This window comes from Melopsittacus undulatus, chromosome 7 (assembly GCF_012275295.1).
Source record: "Melopsittacus undulatus isolate bMelUnd1 chromosome 7, bMelUnd1.mat.Z, whole genome shotgun sequence".
In the NCBI taxonomy this organism is placed as follows: Eukaryota; Metazoa; Chordata; class Aves; order Psittaciformes; family Psittaculidae; genus Melopsittacus; species Melopsittacus undulatus.
The window spans coordinates 51,323,247-51,343,944 of NC_047533.1; the positions used below are offsets into that span (position 1 = coordinate 51,323,247).

General features: G+C 41.3%; 2 protein-coding genes across 2 annotated transcripts in view; one reads left to right on the forward strand and one right to left on the reverse strand.

The window, feature by feature from the left end:
- Positions 1-7,829, forward strand: part of METAP1 (methionyl aminopeptidase 1) — a 27,031-nt gene extending 19,202 nt beyond the window's left edge. The window contains 4 exon segments of the mRNA XM_034064999.1: positions 2,221-2,352; positions 4,764-4,907; positions 6,022-6,087; positions 6,255-7,829. Coding sequence (XP_033920890.1) covers positions 2,221-2,352; positions 4,764-4,907; positions 6,022-6,087; positions 6,255-6,415 — 503 coding nt within the window. The 3' untranslated portion in view covers positions 6,416-7,829.
- Positions 7,830-10,968: 3,139 nt separating this feature from the next.
- LOC101871066 (alcohol dehydrogenase class-3) lies at positions 10,969-20,411 on the reverse strand. The gene is made up of 9 exons (XM_034065000.1): positions 20,332-20,411; positions 17,834-17,935; positions 16,760-16,901; positions 16,064-16,151; positions 15,038-15,257; positions 14,223-14,483; positions 13,297-13,432; positions 12,234-12,372; positions 10,969-11,285 (listed from the first exon to the last, which is right to left on the reverse strand). Exons 1-9 carry the CDS (start codon positions 20,341-20,343, stop codon positions 11,261-11,263), a joined length of 1,125 nt encoding a protein of 374 aa, XP_033920891.1. The 5' UTR covers positions 20,344-20,411; the 3' UTR covers positions 10,969-11,260.
- Positions 20,412-20,698: the final 287 nt, after the last annotated feature.

Here is a 20,698-nt window from a genome sequence, read left to right on the forward strand (position 1 = left end):
TAGTCATACATTGTTCACATCCCTGCCTTGACTGCATTTGCCCAAGCTTTTAGCCTTCTGCTTTCTTTTGGTGAAGAACAACTAGCTTGCTCTTTTGTAGCTGAGTAGGTCTTGTTACAAAATGGTCCACATCTTATGGGTAGAACATCCCTTCCCTATGGGCTCAAAAGGCTTCCAAGTCTTGTAGGCTTCTTTTTCTAAGGAAGTGGCTCAAAAGCCACTTTACAATAAGGAATAAAACGGTGTTCAAAGGAGATAGAAAAAGGACTTCAGAGGGAATGTGCCCAGTGAACAGTAGAGGGAAGTGCCCATATTTCTCTTTACTTAAAACTTTCTAGCCTACTGGAAGCAAAAGCGGGCCATGTCAGAGTCCAAAACAGGTTTTTGTATCACAGGAAAATGTCATCCAGAAGGTACTGGCAGGTGATATCTAGTCCAACACCCTGCTCTGAGCAGATGTCATAACATTTAATCATATTGTTCCCTGGGAGCAGATTCTTAAACAAAGCTCATATACATGCAAGTGAGTGAGATGTTCTGGCCAAATCTGGTAATGTCAAGAGAAAGTCTTGTAACGACGTGTCCTGTTGAGACAGCCTCTTTGCAGCAAGTATTCTGGACACTGTGCTAAAGAGCTCTGATAGACGGTTCACAAGAAACTTACCTGGATAAGTTACCAGGGTCCTGTTGCTAGTTACTAGGTGACATTCCAGTAGTCCCGCACAATCCTGCAGTGAGTATAGTGTAACCTTATACGTGCACGCATCCATAGCAGGCAGGATTGGTTTTGTTCAGTGTTAATTTCATTCTTAAACATTTACCAGCAGTACAGATATATTGCTGACACCAATGTTTTTTCCCCACATTTTCCTATCAAGGTTGTACTGGTCTCTCTAAGGGACTCATGCAACATATTCCTAAAGTGTTATTGCCAAGTACAGTTTCCCTCATGGGTATGGACCAGTGAGGGCTATTGGTTTCGGTACAGCTATTAGACCTACCAGGCTACCGACAAAAGCCTAATAAACACAGAAATACCCATTCTACCACAGGAAATCAACTTGATATGCAAATCTAGAATATTTTGCTTGTGTTTGTGTCATGGTTTAAACCAAGTCCACACACAGCTCGTTCACTCACTCTCCCCCTCGCTCCCCCAACTCCCGGAGAGTTAGGAAGGAGAATCCAAAGAATGTGGCCCCCACGGATTGAGATAAGCACAATTTAATAGCTAAGGTATAACACAAATCACTACTGCTACTACTACTACAAATAATAATGATAAAGCAAACAACAAGCGAAGAGAATACAACACCTCACCAGCCACTGACCCGTAACTCACACCACCCTGCCCGACCGAGCATCGACCCATACCTCCTCCATTTTCCTCCCCAGAGCTCCAGCCCTTCCGGGCCTCTCCCAGTTACATCCTGGGCATCACGTGTTATGGTATGGAATACCTCTTTGGCTAGCCTGGGTCAGGTGTCCTGTCTCTCCTTCCTCCTGGCCTCCCCTCCTCCCTGGCAGAGCATGAGCTACTGCTGAACCCATGACAGTTTGCTATATATGATGACTAATTTTTCACTTGTCTGCTATAAAAGACAGGATACTAAAATAGTTGTCAGCTATGTCTAAACTGGTAAGACTGTTCCCATGTTTTGTAAAAGGACTATTTGCAGCAAGCATCTTGTATGGATGTTCTTAATCAAAAAAAGCGTATCTTTCTTTTTTTTGTAATGACTTAAACTAAAAAAAGCTTTGTTTTTCTCATTGCAATTACTTATGCTGCTATTTTTCAAGACCGAGTTATATCACTTCCAGTTTACAACCAACCTTATACACAAAGCAAACAAGATTTTTGCTGCAACATAGTTCTAAACTCTTACTATATGTTCTTCTAAACCTTGGTTGTTTAAGCATGCCCTTCTCATTCTTGCTGTTTGCCTGATACTAAATGCTTAATTTCTTTCATTTGAAAGAAGAAAAAAGTTCCAAGTAATTTAGCGTAATTTTCTTAGTCAAGAATACTACTGAAAATGTTGCTGTGTATTCAGTGTTGAAGAAATATTACCTTCTTGGCTGGAAGCAGTGGGTTTTAGCATTGCAGTTTTTGCAAAGGTATAACTACTCTAAACATGCATAGGAGTTCTTTCACATCTCTTTAAGAGACAAAGTGAGAAACACAGTGCTAATATTACAGTATTTTTGTATTCCTTGCAGTGGATATTACTGTCTATCGTAATGGCTACCATGGAGATCTGAACGAGACATTTTATGTTGGAGAAGTTGATGAGGGTGCAAGGAGGCTTGTCCAAACAACTTATGAGTGCCTAATGCAGGCCATTGATGCAGGTAAACCCTTTGGCTGGGGCCTGAAGCGTTTTGGTTTCAATTCTCAACCATGAATGCTTCTGTTTGCTACTATGGGGAGTGATTTCTGTTGTAGGACACGGAAGTGTTAGTGTGTGTCACCAGCAAATGATGTATAATGCAGTGATTCTTCAAATGGCACAGTTCTGTGGGTGGTGTTGCAACTTTTACTTGTAATGTGGGTTGACAAGGAAAATGTAATTGATGTTCAGCTGATCCACATATGATAATACTTAAATGGAAACAGCCTTTTTAGACTGTTAGATGAATAAGACATCCTTGAACCAAGACGTTTAAAGAACGTGAAAAACAAAGTGTTTCTACTTTGATAATTTGAACAATGTTGCACAATGAGTCAATAAGGCAAAAAACTCTGAACATTTAAACATATCTGTCCCTTCCAAACCTGATGGTTATTTCATAAAGCTAATTATGAGCTTTCATTTTCAGCTTTATGCACGAGAAGACAGATCTATATCCTTCAGTACTCACAGAACTTCTATTATGTTGCTTACAAAGGTCAGGGCAGCTTCACCGAGACATACCAAGAGATAGAAAGGTAGCTAGAAAATGTCATGTTCAGCTTCATTCGCAAAGGAATATATTATTTTCTATTAGACAAATGGAGAAAATAAACCAGAAATCTCCCAAGTGCCTGGAAATATTTGTATTATCTGTATTTTTTTATACCCTGCAGGTTTTTAAAATCCCCAGTAAAATTTACTGACTTCAAGGCCTTTGAAGACTGAAGTTTAAGGTGCTAGATCTGAAGTCTTTAAACTTGCATTTAATCAAAAGTAAATGAAACAAAAAAATACTCTAGTAGCTTACTTTGGTTAATAATTTGGAGATGGCTAGCCAAGCTGAGAAGGCAAATCTATGTGAATGATGCCTTGAATATCCATTGTGTGATCAAGAAAGTACTGCAGAGTTGAGCTGTGAAGAACATAAATTACCTGTTTATGTGGGATTACTGTTCTAAAATAGCCACTTTGTTTCTCAAAGCTAAATCAGACTAATGTTTATCTTTATTCCTGTACTTTATTCTTATAGCAAATGTTACATGTGTTATCTTTCATATCCTGATGTATAAACTATGACAGAAATCCACCTTCGTGTTAATTATAATAAGATTTAAATTCTCGGTGTAACTTCACCAGCTTCTAGATGCTGTAACAGGTTCTAATGGGTGTTAGATATTCCCTGCTAGTAGGAATTCTGACAGCAAGTGTCCTAGCTGTTTTTCTAACTTTTCACAACTAATAGCATAAAAAAAACAGATTGACTTTTCCTGTCTTTCTCACCAGGTCTTTTTAATTTTTTTTGTTATTTTAGGAAAAGTATGCACATTCCAATAGTCCAAATTTCTTTATTTTCTGTAAATTCAACTTACAGATTTAAGTTGTAGTTGTTTAAGTTAGCAGAGGATTTTCCTAAGTGGCTTTATTCTTACAGAGTTTTAGCTGTGTATGTGAACTCTGCTTAAGATGCTCCACATAACCACACTACATCTGGCTCCTGAAGGAGCAGCATGTGTTCAGGGAGTTGTGAATGATCTTGAAATAGCATTTACGTTATTTTTTAGTGGCTGAAGGTTGCTTTTGGTATGCGTCTTCATTGGCTGATGGAGGAGGCATTGTTGCTTTTATGGCATTATTACTGCCTTGTCCAAGTGCTCAAAGTGATCTCTCTCACATAGTTTTCGTCAGTTTCAAACTCTTTTAACTCTTAAGGCTTACTAAAAGTTAGCCCTGCATATGAACATTCTTATTTGCCGCAATGTTGCCACTAATGTTGCCATCTTGTAGAGATACCCATTTTGTTTTTCCCCCTTCTTGGTCCTTCACGTATAATAATTTTTCCTCTTGATCTGTGCACACTTTTCACATAGTAGTAGAGAGATAAGTGTGTATTGAAATAGAGTTCATGCATTCATTGAAAAAGCACTGTACCAGGTACTTTCATAGAATTATAGAACAGTTTGGGTTGGAAGAGGCTTTCAAAGGTCATCTAGCCCGAACCCCCTGCATAGAATCATAGAATAGTTAGGATTGGGCAGGGACTTTGAAAGTCTTTCATTGTCTTTAGTTTCAAACTTCAATGTCCTTTTAATATATGAGCGTTTACATCCACAAAAGGAAGAAAGTAGTGTTCTTGTGAAGGAGTTTTCTTATTCTTTCATTTTCTTTTACATGAGACACTTTCCTCTCTCTCCCATGTTACTGCACTCGCTTTTGTACTTGGTGGATTAAGTGATGATAGGAAGTTGCATTCTAGAACAGATGTTCACACAAGCCGTGAGCACTACAGAGATATTAGCCTGTGTGGTGTTTGGTTAGTGAAGTTGAAAGCAAGCTCTATAAATTTGCATCTCTCTCTCTGTAATTTTGCAGTGAAACCTGGTGTTCGGTACAGAGAACTAGGAAACATTATTCAGAAACATGCTCAAGCTAATGGATTTTCAGTGGTTCGGAGCTACTGTGGGCATGGAATCCATAAACTTTTCCATACGGCCCCTAACGTGCCGCATTATGCCAGTGAGTATTCATTCCCTTTGAGTTGTCCTGTAGACAAGAAGTGGTTTGAATTGAGTGCCCCCAGTTTACTATTTTCTTTGATTCTAACAAAGTAGCATGTTACCTGACAGCCATCAAGGTAGCATTTTTGCATTCATGAAATAAGTTTTTCTGAACTCTAGACCATTGCATGCTTTATGAACCTAAATATGGTGAATTTATTAGATATTTAGACAGTTGTGCCTACACAAATGGATAGTGTTAGCTCTTGTCTGTACTGGGTAAGTGCTTAATGTTTTTGCCTGAATTCTCAGCTAATCCCTTAAATGTCCTTGTCTGACATGAAGGGGCAAGTGTTTCTATCCTTAGAAGGCCTAAGCAAAATCTTAATGCCATTTCCAGATGTAAGTAAAAGGCTTTTTGAAAAGGGCTGAAGCCTTTCTTCAGTCAAGCTACACTCCTAGAGATGTGCTCTGCATCAGTTCATGTGCCTCCACATAAACATTTTTGGTGTATATCACACTGGAAATTTCTAGTGTTACTGTCCTGGATGCCTTGGAATTCTCTGCCTTTTTATGTTTGCTAAAGACATGCAGTATTTTCACTCTGACACTGCTATGACCCCATTATGCAGAGTAACAAAGGGGACAGCGTGTCTTTCATAAATGGCATCACAGGATTACTTAACCAAAATCATATTTGGACAATTTATTTGAGTTAATGATTCAGTGGAAACAAATTAAGAGGTTTCAAACCTTCTCTGAATATCTTAAGTGCTTCTTATTTGTATTGATTTTTTTAATGATGATTTTCATCATGGAAGTCTGCAGAAATTCCTGTACTGCAGTTGTTCAGTGTTTTCATAGAACTGGAGTTGAACTCCAGTTATTCGAGAGAAAGAAAGGAACTCATTTTAAACTCCTTGAGTAAATACTGTGGTGTTGGAGCAGGGGGAGAAGGAAAATACTTAGGGAGATCTTAATGTAGAATTAAAAATGGACAAGTGAGCGGGTCATCTCTGAAGAGCTTTTCTGACTTCACAGTATTCCTGCTGTATTATTCTAGGACAAGGATTCATTCATTTACTAAGATGAGATCCCTTTTTCTAACTCGAGTATTTATTTTCTTTTTGCAGAAAATAAGGCCGTTGGAGTCATGAAGCCAGGTCATGTATTTACAATTGAGCCAATGATCTGTGAAGGTGAGCAATTTAGCAGTAGAGTAAATTGGGTACTGGTATTTACCATTCAGTAGTGGTGGAATAGGATGCTGGTTCTATTCGGTACAGTTGATAGGTTTTTCATTTCTCTTTGGGGAACTGTGTCTGTTACTAAAAACCAGTCCAAAAGTCACCATTTATGTTTTCAGGTGGTTGGCAAGATGAGACATGGCCTGATGGCTGGACTGCAGTGACAAGGGATGGAAAGCGCTCTGCCCAGTTTGAACACACACTCCTGGTCACTGATACAGGCTGTGAGATCCTGACGCGGCGGCTGGATAGTATTCGTCCCCATTTCATGTCCCAGTGAAAGTTTAGACTGAGCAGGTGGAGCTGAATGATCCTTTTTTTCTTTATTTTTGTGTCTCTGTACTATGCATTTTTTTAAGAGTACAGAATAGATTTCAGCATTTACTTTGCTCTCAGTGACTAGATAAGAGGAATATCTAGAAGAACCTGGGGAAAGTGGAGAAGAATTTAAAGAATTTCCTGCTTTACCTACAACACTCATGCTGTATTTTTCTTTTTATTTCAATTACCTGTTTAGCACCTTTTTTCCAATTAGACCCACAATTGCTTCTGTTACTGCCATGATACTAGCTAGAAAAGTGTGGGTAACCTTTCCCACTGGGACTTGATATTTTGGGATCCAGGTTTTTTTCACCACTTCAATGTGCCCTGTCACTCTTGGGATGCAAGTGGCACCTGAGATTTTAAGCATTTCTAGTTCCAAAGACTTGCTCCTGCTTCTGGAGGTACTGTTCTAATGGGCTGGGCCTTGTTTATCACTTGAAAAGGGGGCAGAAAGGGAGAAAACACATGCATGTTGCCAAGAATAGGCTACCCTTACTTTTATTTCTGTTCCAGTCTCCTTTGTGATGGCTCTTGTGGTGATTGCAACTTAGGTGACACATTGTTAATGGCAGGACTTGTTTCTCTGGCTGGAGATTTGATAGTATGGGCTTTCTACAGGGAAAAATAATACATTCTGTCTTATATGCAGCTCCCTGGAATAAGCTGCTTCTCAGCAAAGCAGTATTTCCAGGCAGTCTCCTGCTCCAAAAGCTCAGTGAAGCTGATGTGTCAGACTTGCCTAGGTAAAGGAATGAAACAAGTACCAAAAAGATCCCAAGATTCTTGGGATCCCTGAGTGTGTGAACTGTGGGACATTTTTTTTAAAGGTACCTCCACAGAGCTGTGGGGGATGGGATTTGCAAGACTTGCAATGAAACAAGTACATGCATATCCCAAAACAAGTCTGTGAGCAAATGAAACACCTTTGATGCTGTATTCATTTTTGTTTGGTAATTCCTAAACAGGTCATGTTTTTCCCTCCCTCAGTTAAGTGAGTTTCATGCTTTTGGGAATGCTTAGGGGGCAGCTATGAAAATAATCTTTTTTTCCCTCAGACTGGGTATAGAGTGGACAACATTAGTATATATATCCCCCTATATTTTCTGTTCATGGGTAATGATGAGCTGGAAACTGTCTGTTAAAGGCTATGGATTGATTAAGCCTCTCTTCTCTCTACCCTTTCTTTTCCCATACCCACTTAGGTCTTTTCCACCATCTTTGATGTCTCAGCTGAGGGAATTTATTATTTCTTCTGAATTGTAATGAAAAATGTTTCAGACCCCACTGCAGACTAAGTCTTACACAACTGTAATGCAAGAAATAGCAAAACCAATGCAGACATTAAATCACACAATCATGGGCATAAAATACACCTTTTATATGATGTCTGATGAATTTGTTGCCACATTAGACCGAAGCATATGAGGTACTGCATACCCTTGGCTCCCCTTAGCACTGCGGAATTTAGGTGGGGGAAAGGGGTTAGTGCTTCACAGAACTGGACTCGTGTACTACCAAATACCAAATTTGCCAGAAAATGTCTTCTCTGCCCTGAGTGCCTCAGACCTCTGTTGCTGTAAGAGCATCATTGCAATGTTTTCATTACCTTAATTGTTGCTTTTAATTATGCAGTAAAGTGACCTGAACTGATGCATAAGGAGTGCGTGCGTGCGTGTGTGTGTACAGATCTTAACAGAACAGACTGTAGTACTTGAGTGGAATTACCTGTGTTGAATGAGATGTATTGAGGAGACAACTGTCCTGAAGGTTTGCCCACCATATCATTCAATTGAATGGTTACAATGGTCTTGCCTTTTCTATATGTGTGTGTATGATGGGGGGGGGGGAGGGGAGGCTTCACTTTTGGTCTATAAAATAAAAGTTGCAGCTGCTTTTAACAGAAATAACTTCTTGTGATCCAACCCAGATGTGACATTCTTGGTTACAACCAGGTTTGCTTGCACTAGTGCAAGCCCTAATGGTATATGCAAGCAACCAGTCAAAAATCTTTAAACCAGCATGTGTGCCACGGGAATACCTCTTTTGTCATTGTACCAATACAACCAAATTTAACACTTGCATATTTTTAATATAGGTAAGCTCTAAGGCTGTGCATTTCTTCCTATAAACTGAAATAATAGAAAAATTGTTTATACTGGGTTCATACTACTACAGTATTTTTAAACAAGTAGAAAGCTTAGCCAGCATCTACACCAGGTTTTTCAACAGGAGACGGCACATCAGCCTGGAGCACAAAACTTGCTTTATAATATTGTGAAAGTCTATTTTCTTACCACTCTAGCTGGAACATTGCTTGAAAATACTAGTTTTGTACTGGATTTGGGAAATTACCTGGTTTTGATTCTTGCAGAAGTTGATATTCACTTAAAACAAAAACCCCAACTTAAATCTGTTTTCTAATGAAACTTTAATAAATTGTACACTTTTGCAAAAAAAAAAAAAAAACAAACCACATTCCCGCAATCCATTCTGAAGCACGCTCTTAGTATATTCCCCTTACTATCATATAAGAGAATATGGAAACTCTTCATGCTGCTTCTGCAAGTTGACATGAATATTGGAGGAGAGAGCTGATAGCCAATTTTGAATAAAAGTAACAGGATGAGGGGAGGGAACAAGCTGCATCTTCTGCATGACAGCCAGCAGAATATATACGCATTTCACATAGTCATTTGATGGAAACATTTTGTCCACTTAAATCCTTACAGATGGTACAGTTCATTCCCCTGATCACCAAGAATGGGGTACAAGCTCTTGAGTTTTGAGTCCTGTTGCTAGCTCAGCAACTTCAGAGAGACTATTTCCAACATGCTCCATTGAATCAACTGCTTTGCAGGACAAAGTCATCTGAAAGCTGCTATGTAACAGCTAGGCCATCAGTCCTTCAGGCTGGGAAGAACCTGTAAGTCTTTGAGTGCCCTGCTATCATTAAATGTCTTTTGTTGTTACTTTGGTATGACAAGACTAGCTTTCCACTCTTAAGATGCAGATTAAGTAATAATGTAATGCAGACAACATGATTGTATGTTCTTGATCTGGTCTGCACAGCCTAGAGGAACAACTGTTATAGTATAAATACTTTAAATCTGTTAGATCCAGTTGGGGGTAATTTTGTTAAGAAGCTAAGATAATTTTCTGTTGATACCATCTTACAGAATACTCTGAGTGGAACAGCGTGACAGCAAGTTTCCACTGATTTGTTTAATCATTTCTGAGCCAGCATTTCTAAGCTATAAGGTATTGCCACTTCACTGCTGTGGTGGAGGGCTCATGTTCCTCATACAAACTCACTTTTTATTTCTTCTGGTTGCTCAAAACTGAGTTCTTATGACATTCCCAGGAGTTAACGTTGTTTACCCTGCCTCAAATGAAGTTAGAAAAGCAGCTCCGTCAACTATTTTTAGAATGCTCTAGGGGATACCTTGCTAATGACAAATAAGAAAGATGTAATTGTCCCAGTTGTACAGCAGTGACTTGAGTAAGGTAGAGAGAGAACTTCTTCTAATAAGACCTTTGTTTGCACTCAGGGTTTTCTCTCAGAGTTGTTTTGACAAGGCTCCCTGACAACATGAAACTTCTCTCTTAAGCAGTGTCCTTGGGTCATTGAAAAGCAGTGACTTTTGCTGTTACAACTTCCCTTTAACTGGATAGCCTTTCTGCCTCTGCAGTCTGTTTTCTGCCGTTCCTCTGTGTTTTTCTGGATGTGTGGCACTGCTTCCAGGTTTCAATTCAAAGAAGTTTTATCCAGAAAGATCACTTCAACTATAGTTAAGGAGAAAATCTGCAACTCCAACATTAAGATTTAAGCCTTCCCCCTCCAAAAAAAAAAAACAAACCCAAAGTAATTCCACAAAACCCTGATGCCTTTTATGAAACAATGCCTCTTCACTGTTGTTCCCCTGCATCTGTCAAGAGCAGACTGTTGCTCTAATATTAACATTCCATGCTTAACTAAATAGTGATAACAATCCCACACTGTTTATCAGTGTTGGCTGCAAAGGCTGCTTCAACTGTGCCAGTACATTTAAGGAAATGGCAAAACTGTCACTGAATGAAGTCTTAGATGACACCACTAAGGCAAGTGACTAGAGTAGTCTGTGCCACCATCTTTACAACAGGCCTACCTACAGGTACTGTAATAAGGCAGAACAGGGACTTCCCAAGTGAACACGGGTACAGCTGGCCACTTAGGTCATACATCCAACCACATTCTGCTGTACAGCTGGCTTCAAGGTAGAGCTGGGTGGAACATCATTAGGAGTCCTAGAGCAGCCTCAGAATCCTGACAACTGGCAGGAGTTCTTGCCACTCTCTCAGTACAGTTTCAGCACGAGTGCTGCTTCTCGACCCAGCTGTGCTTAGCAGACTGCCTAGAGTAATGAATCACACATCATTTCCTATGGATGCTGAAGAATGCTCAGTCATGTACACACATACTGTAATTCATTAGAGGAAAACAGTCAAGACACAGCAATCATAGTCGCAGTCTTACTGCTCAGTAATTCCAACACAGCTTAGAAATAAGCTTTTATTAAGTAGATTAATAGAGTTAACTATTGAATTTGCAGAACAAGTTCCACAACCAGTGCTAATTATATAACACTATTCAGTGGTTACTGATTGTTTTTGTTATTTAACATTCAGAATGCTCACCCTAAAATACATCCTCTTCCTAGTCCCCGTGAGTTTGCATTTGCTCGATTCTGTGATTCTATCAGAAGTTCCATTATAAAAGGAGAGTTACCATGTTGCTGGTCAACTGGAAGGTCCACATTTGGTTCTAAAGCTTTAGAACAGTTCGAATGCTTAAAATGCAAAAGGAAAAGGAAAAAAGAGTTACCAGCAAGTCCATTTTCTCCCCTTTCTTCCCTCCCTTTCATTGCTGAGACATAATTTAACTTTTGTCTCTTTTAAGAATGAAGTTATGCTTATGCCTATAATATTTATTAAAAATCCTGGTTAAAAATGGGTTGGTAATGCTTGGTATATTTGGTTGGTTTTTTTTTCTAATAGTCTATCCCCCAGTAAAATACACCCAAAGTGGAAGCTTTTTCAAACTATGAGTGTCAGTTTTCAGGAACATTTATATTTACAGGCATTCCCTCTTCTGGCTGCTTGGAGAATTTTAAATAACTTCCATTATTAGTTTCATAGGACATGCTCAGGCAGGAAATAAAAGTTTGTAACTGGCAAAGGGGATCAACTGCTGGGTGAAATTTGCACAGATGCAGTGTTTCCAATTGTTTTTACAATTGCAGTACAAACGCAGTTACTGTTAACTGACTTACTCAAAATAGGAATACATTGAGGTAAAGAACACAGTTACTATTTCAGTAGCATATTAACAGATCATTCCAAGTGATTGACTGTGCTGGTAATCTAGCCCAGGTAGTTTGAAAATACACTGAAATCTATTATTTAACTAAAATAAATAATACCTTAATGACTTGTACAAATGTATGAATGTGAACTTCAGTCTCCTGAGGAAGAATGTTTTAGCAGTATTGGAAGCCCAAGACAGACTTGTCCCCATCATCAGCTTTACATTTCTGTGTAATTCCCTTATAAATTGTTGCTTCCTTTTTACTCTATGCCTGTGTTCTGCACATGCCTAAAAGCTCTGAATGAATGTGTGTGGTACGTGTCAGCTTTTATCCTCCCTGTTTAAAACATGATACTGAGTGGGGAATCTGTATTTTGACAGTGTCTCATCAAGAAATGTCTTCTGCACCTTTCAGTATTATGAACATTACCTCTTTCCTGCATGCATCAGCTCAAAAGCCTCATTAATTTTGTCAAAAGGTAGGGTGTGAGTCACAAATTCATCAACCTTGATCTTTTTGGACATGTAGTCAGTCACCAGTTTTGGTACACTGTCTACACTCTTCCAGCCTGAAAGACACAAAGCACACGATTGTGTTTTGCCTTTCCACCCACCTCAGAAAAAACAGAAGGAAAAGAAATACAATCTCAAGCAGGCACTTGTGTGATACATATGAAAAGGAACTAAGATCAGTGACATATCTGTACCTCCTGCTCTAGGCAGGCATTAAAGAAAGCAAGACAACAGCTAGGTCTGGCAAGAGCACACATTATTCAAACATCTAAGTGCACTAACTTTCACTAGGTATTTCTGCATTCAATATAACAGGAGCCCTTTTGAAAAAAGGCCCTAGGAAAGCATGCACGAGGCATCTCTGTCAGCACCAATATGTATCTTTATAACCCAATTAAGTATCATATTACTTGGAGAAAGAGCAGTGTAATAATAGCATCAAGTTTGGATATTTCCATGATCTTCAGCAACTACCGAATCCCCAGGCAATCAGTAGCTCTGCAAGTGGCAGTGTGGTTTTGGCTTGACAGCATAAAATGTGGATCAAGCATTTGCTGCTTTTTATTGTAAAGCTCTTTATAGCACATTCTCAGGTTAGCCCTACAATCTGCTCAGCGATTAAGCAACACAAACATGTTCATGTGAGTTCTCATCTTCCTAAAGACTAGGTCATTTCACTGGACCAAACTGAACCAAACCTTTGTTGGGTGATAAAGCAATCTACAGTGCTCCTTTAGTACCGAATAGCATATAGCTATAGTCTCCTCAAAACACGAGATATCGCACTGTGTTTATTTGTAGCCTGTCTGTAGGAATATCAGCTTTTCAAAGTCTTAATATTGGAAGTCAACACAGCATTTACAAACAGCCTATCAGCTGCACCTTTCTTGCAAAGGCAAGGTGCTGTGTTCCTGCAAGGTGCTGTGTTCCTCCCAGCTTTAATCCATAATAAATCATCCTCATACCAAAAAGAAAGTTACCTCCAAAGGCAGTTCCTTTCCATGTCCGCCCAGTTACAAGCTGGAATGGCCGTGTGGAGATCTCCTGACCAGCAGCAGCTACTCCAACAATCACACTGACTCCCCAGCCTTTGTGGCAGGCTTCCAAGGCAGCCCTCTTCACAGATAAGTAGGAAAAAGCAGAGCATGTATTGCTGATGTTTTGCCAGTCTAGGCAACACAAGGTTGCACTTCCTTTCCCCCAGTTAATGTATTACCACACTAGCATTTAAGGAACAATAAATACACTAAAAATAGCATTAATTTTTCCATTCACTTTCCTCTTTTTACATCCCATCTGGTTTCCAAAGTTACTCTGAACTCCCACTGGGAGTTGGGATACACTGTAATCAGAGATTGTGTAGACCATGTTACTGACAGGAATGCTGTTGGAATTCCAGAAAACCTAGCCTTACACTCCATAGTACTTCTGCATTTCCAAAGGTTATATTCATTATTTGAGGAATTGGGAAAATAGTGAGTGGTCCTTGAGATTTACTGTTCATTGTACAATATATTTGTTGTGGGTTTTGTTAACTTTTCAATCTGAAAACTCAGGTTTTCAAAGAATTCCCATTAAGGAAAAAAAAAAAGATTGTAAATTTCCCTGCCCATGGCAGAGGAGTTAGAATTAGTTGAGCTTCAAGGTCACTTCCAACCCAAACTATTTTCAATGATTCTATAACTTGAAGTGCCATTTTCAACCTAAGAACTAGCATCTGTTTTCACTGCATAGTTAGGATTGGATCTAAAATGACCTTTTATTCATAGCAGTTATCATTACTATTTAATAAATAAATTAGTATGGCATGTTTGCTGTAACAAGAACACAGCTAATTTTGCTATTTAGCTGAAGTGGCAGCCAGCTGTGCCCACTCTCTACATACTACTGTTATGCAGACACTTACCATGACTCCAACATTACCAATGCACTCAAATGAGTAGTCAACACCACCATCAGTCATCTCCACCAGCACCTCTTGTATGGGCTTCTTCAAGTCTTCAGGGCTAATACACTCAGTAGCTCCAAACTCTTTGGCTTTGGCGTACTTATCCTTGTTAAGGTCAATGCCAATGATCCGGGATGCTCCAGCTATTTTACAGCCCATAATAACTGCCAGCCCAACTCCTCCTAAACCAAAGACAGCACACGTAGAACCAGGTTCTACCTAGGAATAAGAGAAAAAACATTAGAAGCACAAAGAAAATTCATCCTTCCACATGAGTGGGGACACAGGTTAACATAATGAAACAAACATGAAAGCAAATATGAGACTTCATCACTTAGATAAGGGAAACTATACAGAAGTTTCATCCAAAGGCTCTTTAGGTATGAAGCTTTTCTTTTTGCCCAAAGACTGAACTCCTGCAACCTGCCCGAGACTCATACACACTCACCTACCAGCTCTGCCTCACCCTGAGTTTCAAACTATCAGACCTGCAGCAAGATTAAGATGAATTGGAAGAGTAATTTATATATAGCTGCTATCAAAAGGGATGCAGATTCTTCTACCTGGATTTCCTCTAAAGGACATCAGGTTCTTCTGGCCTTTACGAAGAAGTTGGACATTCTTAGCTAAACTTCAACTTAGCTAAAAGTTGAAGAGAAGAGGAAAGAATTTGGTACACCTTGCTTACAGTCCTAATCTAGTCCCTCAGCTATCTGTGTACTTTGGGTCAGATACAGTTTCAGAGAAAAGCCAGAGACAACCCCAGCCTTTACCTTGGCGGTGTTAACAGCAGCCCCATAGCCAGTGGAGATGCCACAGCCCAGCAGGCACACTTTATCAAGAGGTGCTGCAGCATCTATCTTGGCTACTGAGATGTCAGCCACCACAGTATACTCGGAGAAGGTGCTAGTTCCCATGAAGTGGAAGATCTGCTTTCCTTTGCAAGTGAATCTGCTGGTACCATCAGGCATGACTCCTTTCCCTTGAGTAATTCTTAAGCAAAGACAGGAAAGTGCAATCAGCATTGTAAGCAGTCAATACTCCCAGCAGACAGTATCCATTAAATAACTAAACCAGAGGTGCAGTTGCACACTTGCACTGTTATTTTTCAGTCATTCCAATAAACCCAGGAGATCACAGAAATTAGATACTGAACTCTTAAAACTTCATGCTGTTAACTCCTCCATGGAAGCACTGAAAGAAACTGAGTTTATCAACATGCTGACCTTGTTGGTTACCAATGATAGCTGCCTGTGCCACAACACCACACCCCCATCTTCACCTCTTCAGTAAACCTCCTTGCTTAGCACCAGCCAACTGTGTCACTGGGGGTTTTGTTTCGGTTTGGGAAGGTTTTTTATTTTCCAGAATGGGAGGTGGAAATTAGCTGGGAAGCAGGTGTCAAGGAAAACAGCTTTTTGTATGATTCTGTAACACTTGATAGCTTTGGTGTTCAATCACAAGAGCATACCTCCCTAAAGTGCTTCCCTAAAGTATGGATTAAATATGGAGTCAGAGCATTTATGTTTTCAAAGCTGTGGACACAAGCTTGCAGTTTCCACCTTCACGTACATGAAAACAGAGAAACAGATTTATTAAAGGGCAAAAAAAAAATGCAATCACTTTAGGGAAGAATGTAAAATAGCGCATAACTGACTCCCTAAAACACACTTTCCAAGTCACTAAATGATGCCTCAAGAGACTTATTCTCCACAGATAACTCTTGTCTATTACTTTAGGCAACTAGAACAGGTATACATTAAACAAATACTATATTTTGTGTCAAAAAGCATACAGACCTTATCTTCTGGCACAGATTTGTTTTAGGATTCTTACAGAACTTGCACTCTCCACACTGGGGGATGTACAGAGGGATAACAGTGTCCCCTAAGGAAAGGAAAAAAAATACTCTGTGGCTAGGGATCACATCAAGCAAGGTAATAGGAAAAAATTAAGTTACTAAGATTTCATGGCTTTTATGTGACCTTGTGTTCACTTAAAAGCTTCTTCGTGTATCAAGAACTGTTTGTGGTATACAGTAGCACTGTTTACAGAGAGTGCTAGATAGAACACTTTTCTCATGTCTGAATAGATACCGAGCAGTTCATCATTCCAGAACAAATAGGAATGTTACTGTAAAACAAACCAATCCCAAATCAACAGTGAGTGACATGATTAATAATTTTAAAGCCTTCAGTGAAACCAAGAGTTAACAACTATAATTTGAAAAAGAACAAAACCAAAACCTCTAACTATATGCATATAATTACAAGCAAGAAATTGGTATGGTGGGTTCCTTCAAGCATTAAACCAAGAGCACATTGAATAGAGCTGTGTTGTATCTCACAGACAAGAGAAATGTACACAGGCATGCACACTAGAATAAGACAATATAACTCCTGTAATATAGCACTTCAGTGGCCCAATTTGACAGCTGACTCTGTAGTACCGAAACACTTTAAGGAAGGCAGAACACTTGTAAGATATTTTCTTACCTGGCTTTACTTTTGTTACTCCTTCCCCAACACTCTCTACAATTCCTGCTCCTTCATGACCCAAGATCACAGGGAAACACCCTTCAGGATCAGCACCACTCAGAGTATAGGCATCGGTGTGACAGACAGCAGTGGCAACTATCTGCAAAGAAATATAATCTGAGGCCAACTTGAAGAACAGAACAGTAGCACAGATCTAAGTATTTCCCTTCGGTCAGAAATTCAGGGCAAATGTGCCAATCTTGGCAGCGTTTGTGTTATGGCCAACATAATTTCACTCCTGCCAAGGCACAGGAGTGCCAAGTCAAGGCACTTTTTCTTACTTTAAAGAAGTAAAGTGATAGTACATCTTTCCTCATTTCCATCAACTAAATTCTGACATGAAATTAGCAGAAGATCAGGAAGATCAGACATCTAGTTTCCCAAAGCTAGAAATCAGTACATGGAGTCATCTCAAAGCAGGCTGGCAGCTCAGATTTGAAGTTAGCCTCTCAAAGGTGAAATAACCAGAAAGACCACACAGAACTCTCAGTACTGCATAAATCCAGGTTAAGTCTTAAGTACCATGCAGATACCTTTTCTACAGAGATAATTTTCACTTTAATGTATACTTTTGGGCAGATGGGGGCTATTGGAAAGTCCCGATCAAACCAGAAACTTGGGTATGGGGAATACAGGAGACCAAATCACAGCTCAGCAGGCAGTAACTTAATGGCCTGACTGAAGTAAAATCCAGCTTGTTACAGCTGCAACAGGTCACAAGCTGATGGCCTTCAAACAAGATCAAAGGTGATCCAAGTTCACATGTTTTGTGGAAGCTCAGCTGGTAACAACTGGAATTGATCCCCAAGACTAGCCATGATCACTAGAACAGATTGTGAAATCACAGCCACAGAATCCCAGTGGTTTTCATGAACATAAGAGCTAAATACTATAATTTCCTTCTTTGTAAAGCCAGCTGAGATGCTAGTTTACTAAATGTTCAACATTTCTTCTGTTGGTAAACAAATTGTTCAGCTTCAGTACGTGGTCTCCCAAAATACAGTGTATACAGCTAACAATTGATATAATTACCTTGATACGAACTTCATGAGCTTTTGGTGGAGCAACCTCCACCTCCTCAAGAGACAGAGGTTTACCTGCCTCCCAAGCAACAGCAGCCTTGCATTTAATAACCTAAAAGACAACAACAACAAGAGGACATCTGTTGTATGGTTCATTTACAACAATTCTTGTTCAGCCAAGTGAGAAAATTAAACACTTTTGGAAGGAATCCCAGAGCTGAAATTCATAATTTCAACACAAAGGTTTAATTGCCCTATGTTTGCTTTCAGGAAGCCAAATAATAAATAAACCCAAGATCTGAAATCTGGATTTCTCTCTTACTGAGCAAAAACTATAACAAACCCAGGAGTGCTTAGGTGGTACTGAAGTATTAAAATGGGTCAGGAGTCCTGTCTCTGCTTCCTTCTCGCTTCCTGTGCCCCTCCTCACTGGCAGAGCACGAGAGACTGAAAAGTCCATCAGGGTAAGCACTACTTGGCAACAAATAAAACACTGGTGTTATCAGCATTCCTCTCAGACTGATGCCAAAACACAGCACTGCCACAGCTACTAAGAAGGAGAAAAAGAACTGCTACAGCTGAACCCAGGACAATGCAACACAGTAACTAACTGTGGAGTCACAGTATGGGCATTCTGCCCTAATTTTTAAATATACGAAAGATTTTGCCAGAAAATCTAAATTCAAGGCACAAAAGGGAAGAGGAGCCATCATTAGGTAAATGATTTACCCGTTTTCAACCTATCCCTCATCCTCCTCTCATGAAGTCACTTGTTCTTTCACGAGACTGTATTCCTAAAGTATGAATTTCCACAAGCTTAGTTAAACACAGAATTAGAGAGAGGAGAAATGTCTCTTTATGGGTTAAGTTCCAATCCTCCTAAAACTAACATTATAGATCTGGGAATGTATTTTAAAATAGTAATTTATGATTCAGAAACTTTTACAGAAGCTGGCTTTTGAAACTTCAGTCAACTCATACAGCCATAAAGGCCCCATGACTCTTCAGAATGGGTATCAGAAAAGCCCCATCTTCTGATCTCTCAATATTCAAAGCTTCCTGCTGTTGCTTTGCTGAAAATACTGAAGCCAATAACTGGAAGAAAAAAAAAAACCAAAACTAAAACACAATCACTTTCACAGAATCATAGAATAGTTAGGGTTGGAAAGAACCTTAAGATGGTCCAGTTCCAACCCCCCTGCCATGGGCAGGGACACCTCACACTAAACCATATCACCCAAGGCTCTGTCCAACCTGGCCTTGAACATTGTCAGGGCTGGAGCATTCACCACTTCCCTGGGCAACCCATTCCAGTGCCTCACCACCCTTACAGTAAAGAACTTCTTCCTTATATCCAATCTAAACTTCCCCTGTTTAAGTTTTAACCCGTTACCCCTTGCCCTATCACTACAGTCCCTAATGAAGAGTCCCTCCCCAGCATCCTTATAGGCCCCATAAAGCTCTTCATTTTCTCTATTAATATATTAGCAGAGGAACACAATGGTTCAGTTGCCTGTAGCTATACACATGATCAGCTGTCTCTGTCTCACTCAAGATGAAATCAAGCCCTCAGCAGAGACAGCAGCTGCCCTATCCACTCAGAAACTGCCGCTGGTTTGGACCAGCCTTCAGCATCTGCTCAAGCGAGATCCCGCAGGCCGCTCAGGCCTGGGGCATCGAAATGCTGCACAGTACTTCAAGCAGTATTCAGTAGGTTCAGACTACCGTGTTTTTAAAGCAGTGAACTCGCCAGTCAGGGGTTCTGAGAGCAGTCTAGCTGTACTGAGAACGTACTGGCGCCACTGCTGGCGAATGGCCTCCAGGATCGCCCTTGTTTGCCAAGCAGCAGCATCCCAAACACGCACCCGTTATTTCCTCTCCCACCCAACAGTCACAGAGGAAGGAGCACGGGGTGAACTGTGCCCGACCATCTCCCACCCACCGCAGCTGCCGGTCCGCTCCTCACTGCCTTGCAGTGACCGCATGTGTGCCGGGGAGCCGGCACCTTCCCAGCCCCGCGCACAGTGATCCCGTTTCCCCTTCCTTCGGGGTTACAGCCACGGCTGCCCGAAGCCCTCAGCTCTTCCACCACCGCTCCGAGCGTACAACTGGAACCCCTCCGGGACAGGAAGCGTGCGCGGGAGCCGGTTGGAACACTCGGCGGGGAGCAACGCCGGGATTTGTGCTCCCGACCTGCACACACTCATAGCCGGAGCCTCCCTCGCGCTACCAACGGCACCGTGCTCCGCCGCGCACACCTGATGCTCGCAGCGGAGCACTGAGGACACGCCAGGCCAACCCCCGTGCCCCCGTTTCGCCGAGCGCTCCACGCTCGCACCGCTCAGGCGGGAGCGAACGAACCAGCAACGGCCCGAGAACCTCCCCCAGCCCCGGGAAGCGGCGCGGTCACCACCGGGCGCCCAGGGACGGAGGAAGGGACCCGGCTCCCTCAGTGCCGGGGTCCGGCGCGTGGGGGCCGCGGGACGCAGGCAGCGCGAGGAGCCTCACCCCGCTCGCCATGGCGCACGGCTGCGGAGGGACCCGGCGGAAGGAGACGGGAGGGGAGGAGACGGAACAGAGGAGAAGCCCCGACCCGACCTGGGGCGCATGCGCGTTGGGGGTGTGTGGCGAGGGGAGGTGTTGGGGATGGGGCGGTGGTCGGCGGAGCTGGCTCCTTCCCTCACTCCTTCGCCCGGCGGTAATGGCGGAGCAGGAGCGTCAACAGCCGGTTGGAAGCCTCTGGGGGCGTTTTTCTTGCAAACCTCGTTACGGGCGGAGATCATAGATTCACAGAGCAGTTAGGGTTGGAAAGGACCTTCAGATCATCCAGTTCCAACGCCCCTGCCGTGGGCAGGGACACCTTACACTGACCCAT

Excerpts from the sequence above, each read along its gene's own strand:
- LOC101871066 (XM_034065000.1), bottom strand. Across the intron at positions 16,902-17,833 it reads CTCATGAAGTTCGTATCAAG|ATAGTTGCCACTGCTGTCTG; the intron begins GTAATTATATCA and ends ATTTCTTTGCAG. Across the intron at positions 14,484-15,037 it reads CTGCTGTTAACACCGCCAAG|GTAGAACCTGGTTCTACGTG; the intron begins GTAAAGGCTGGG and ends TCTTATTCCTAG.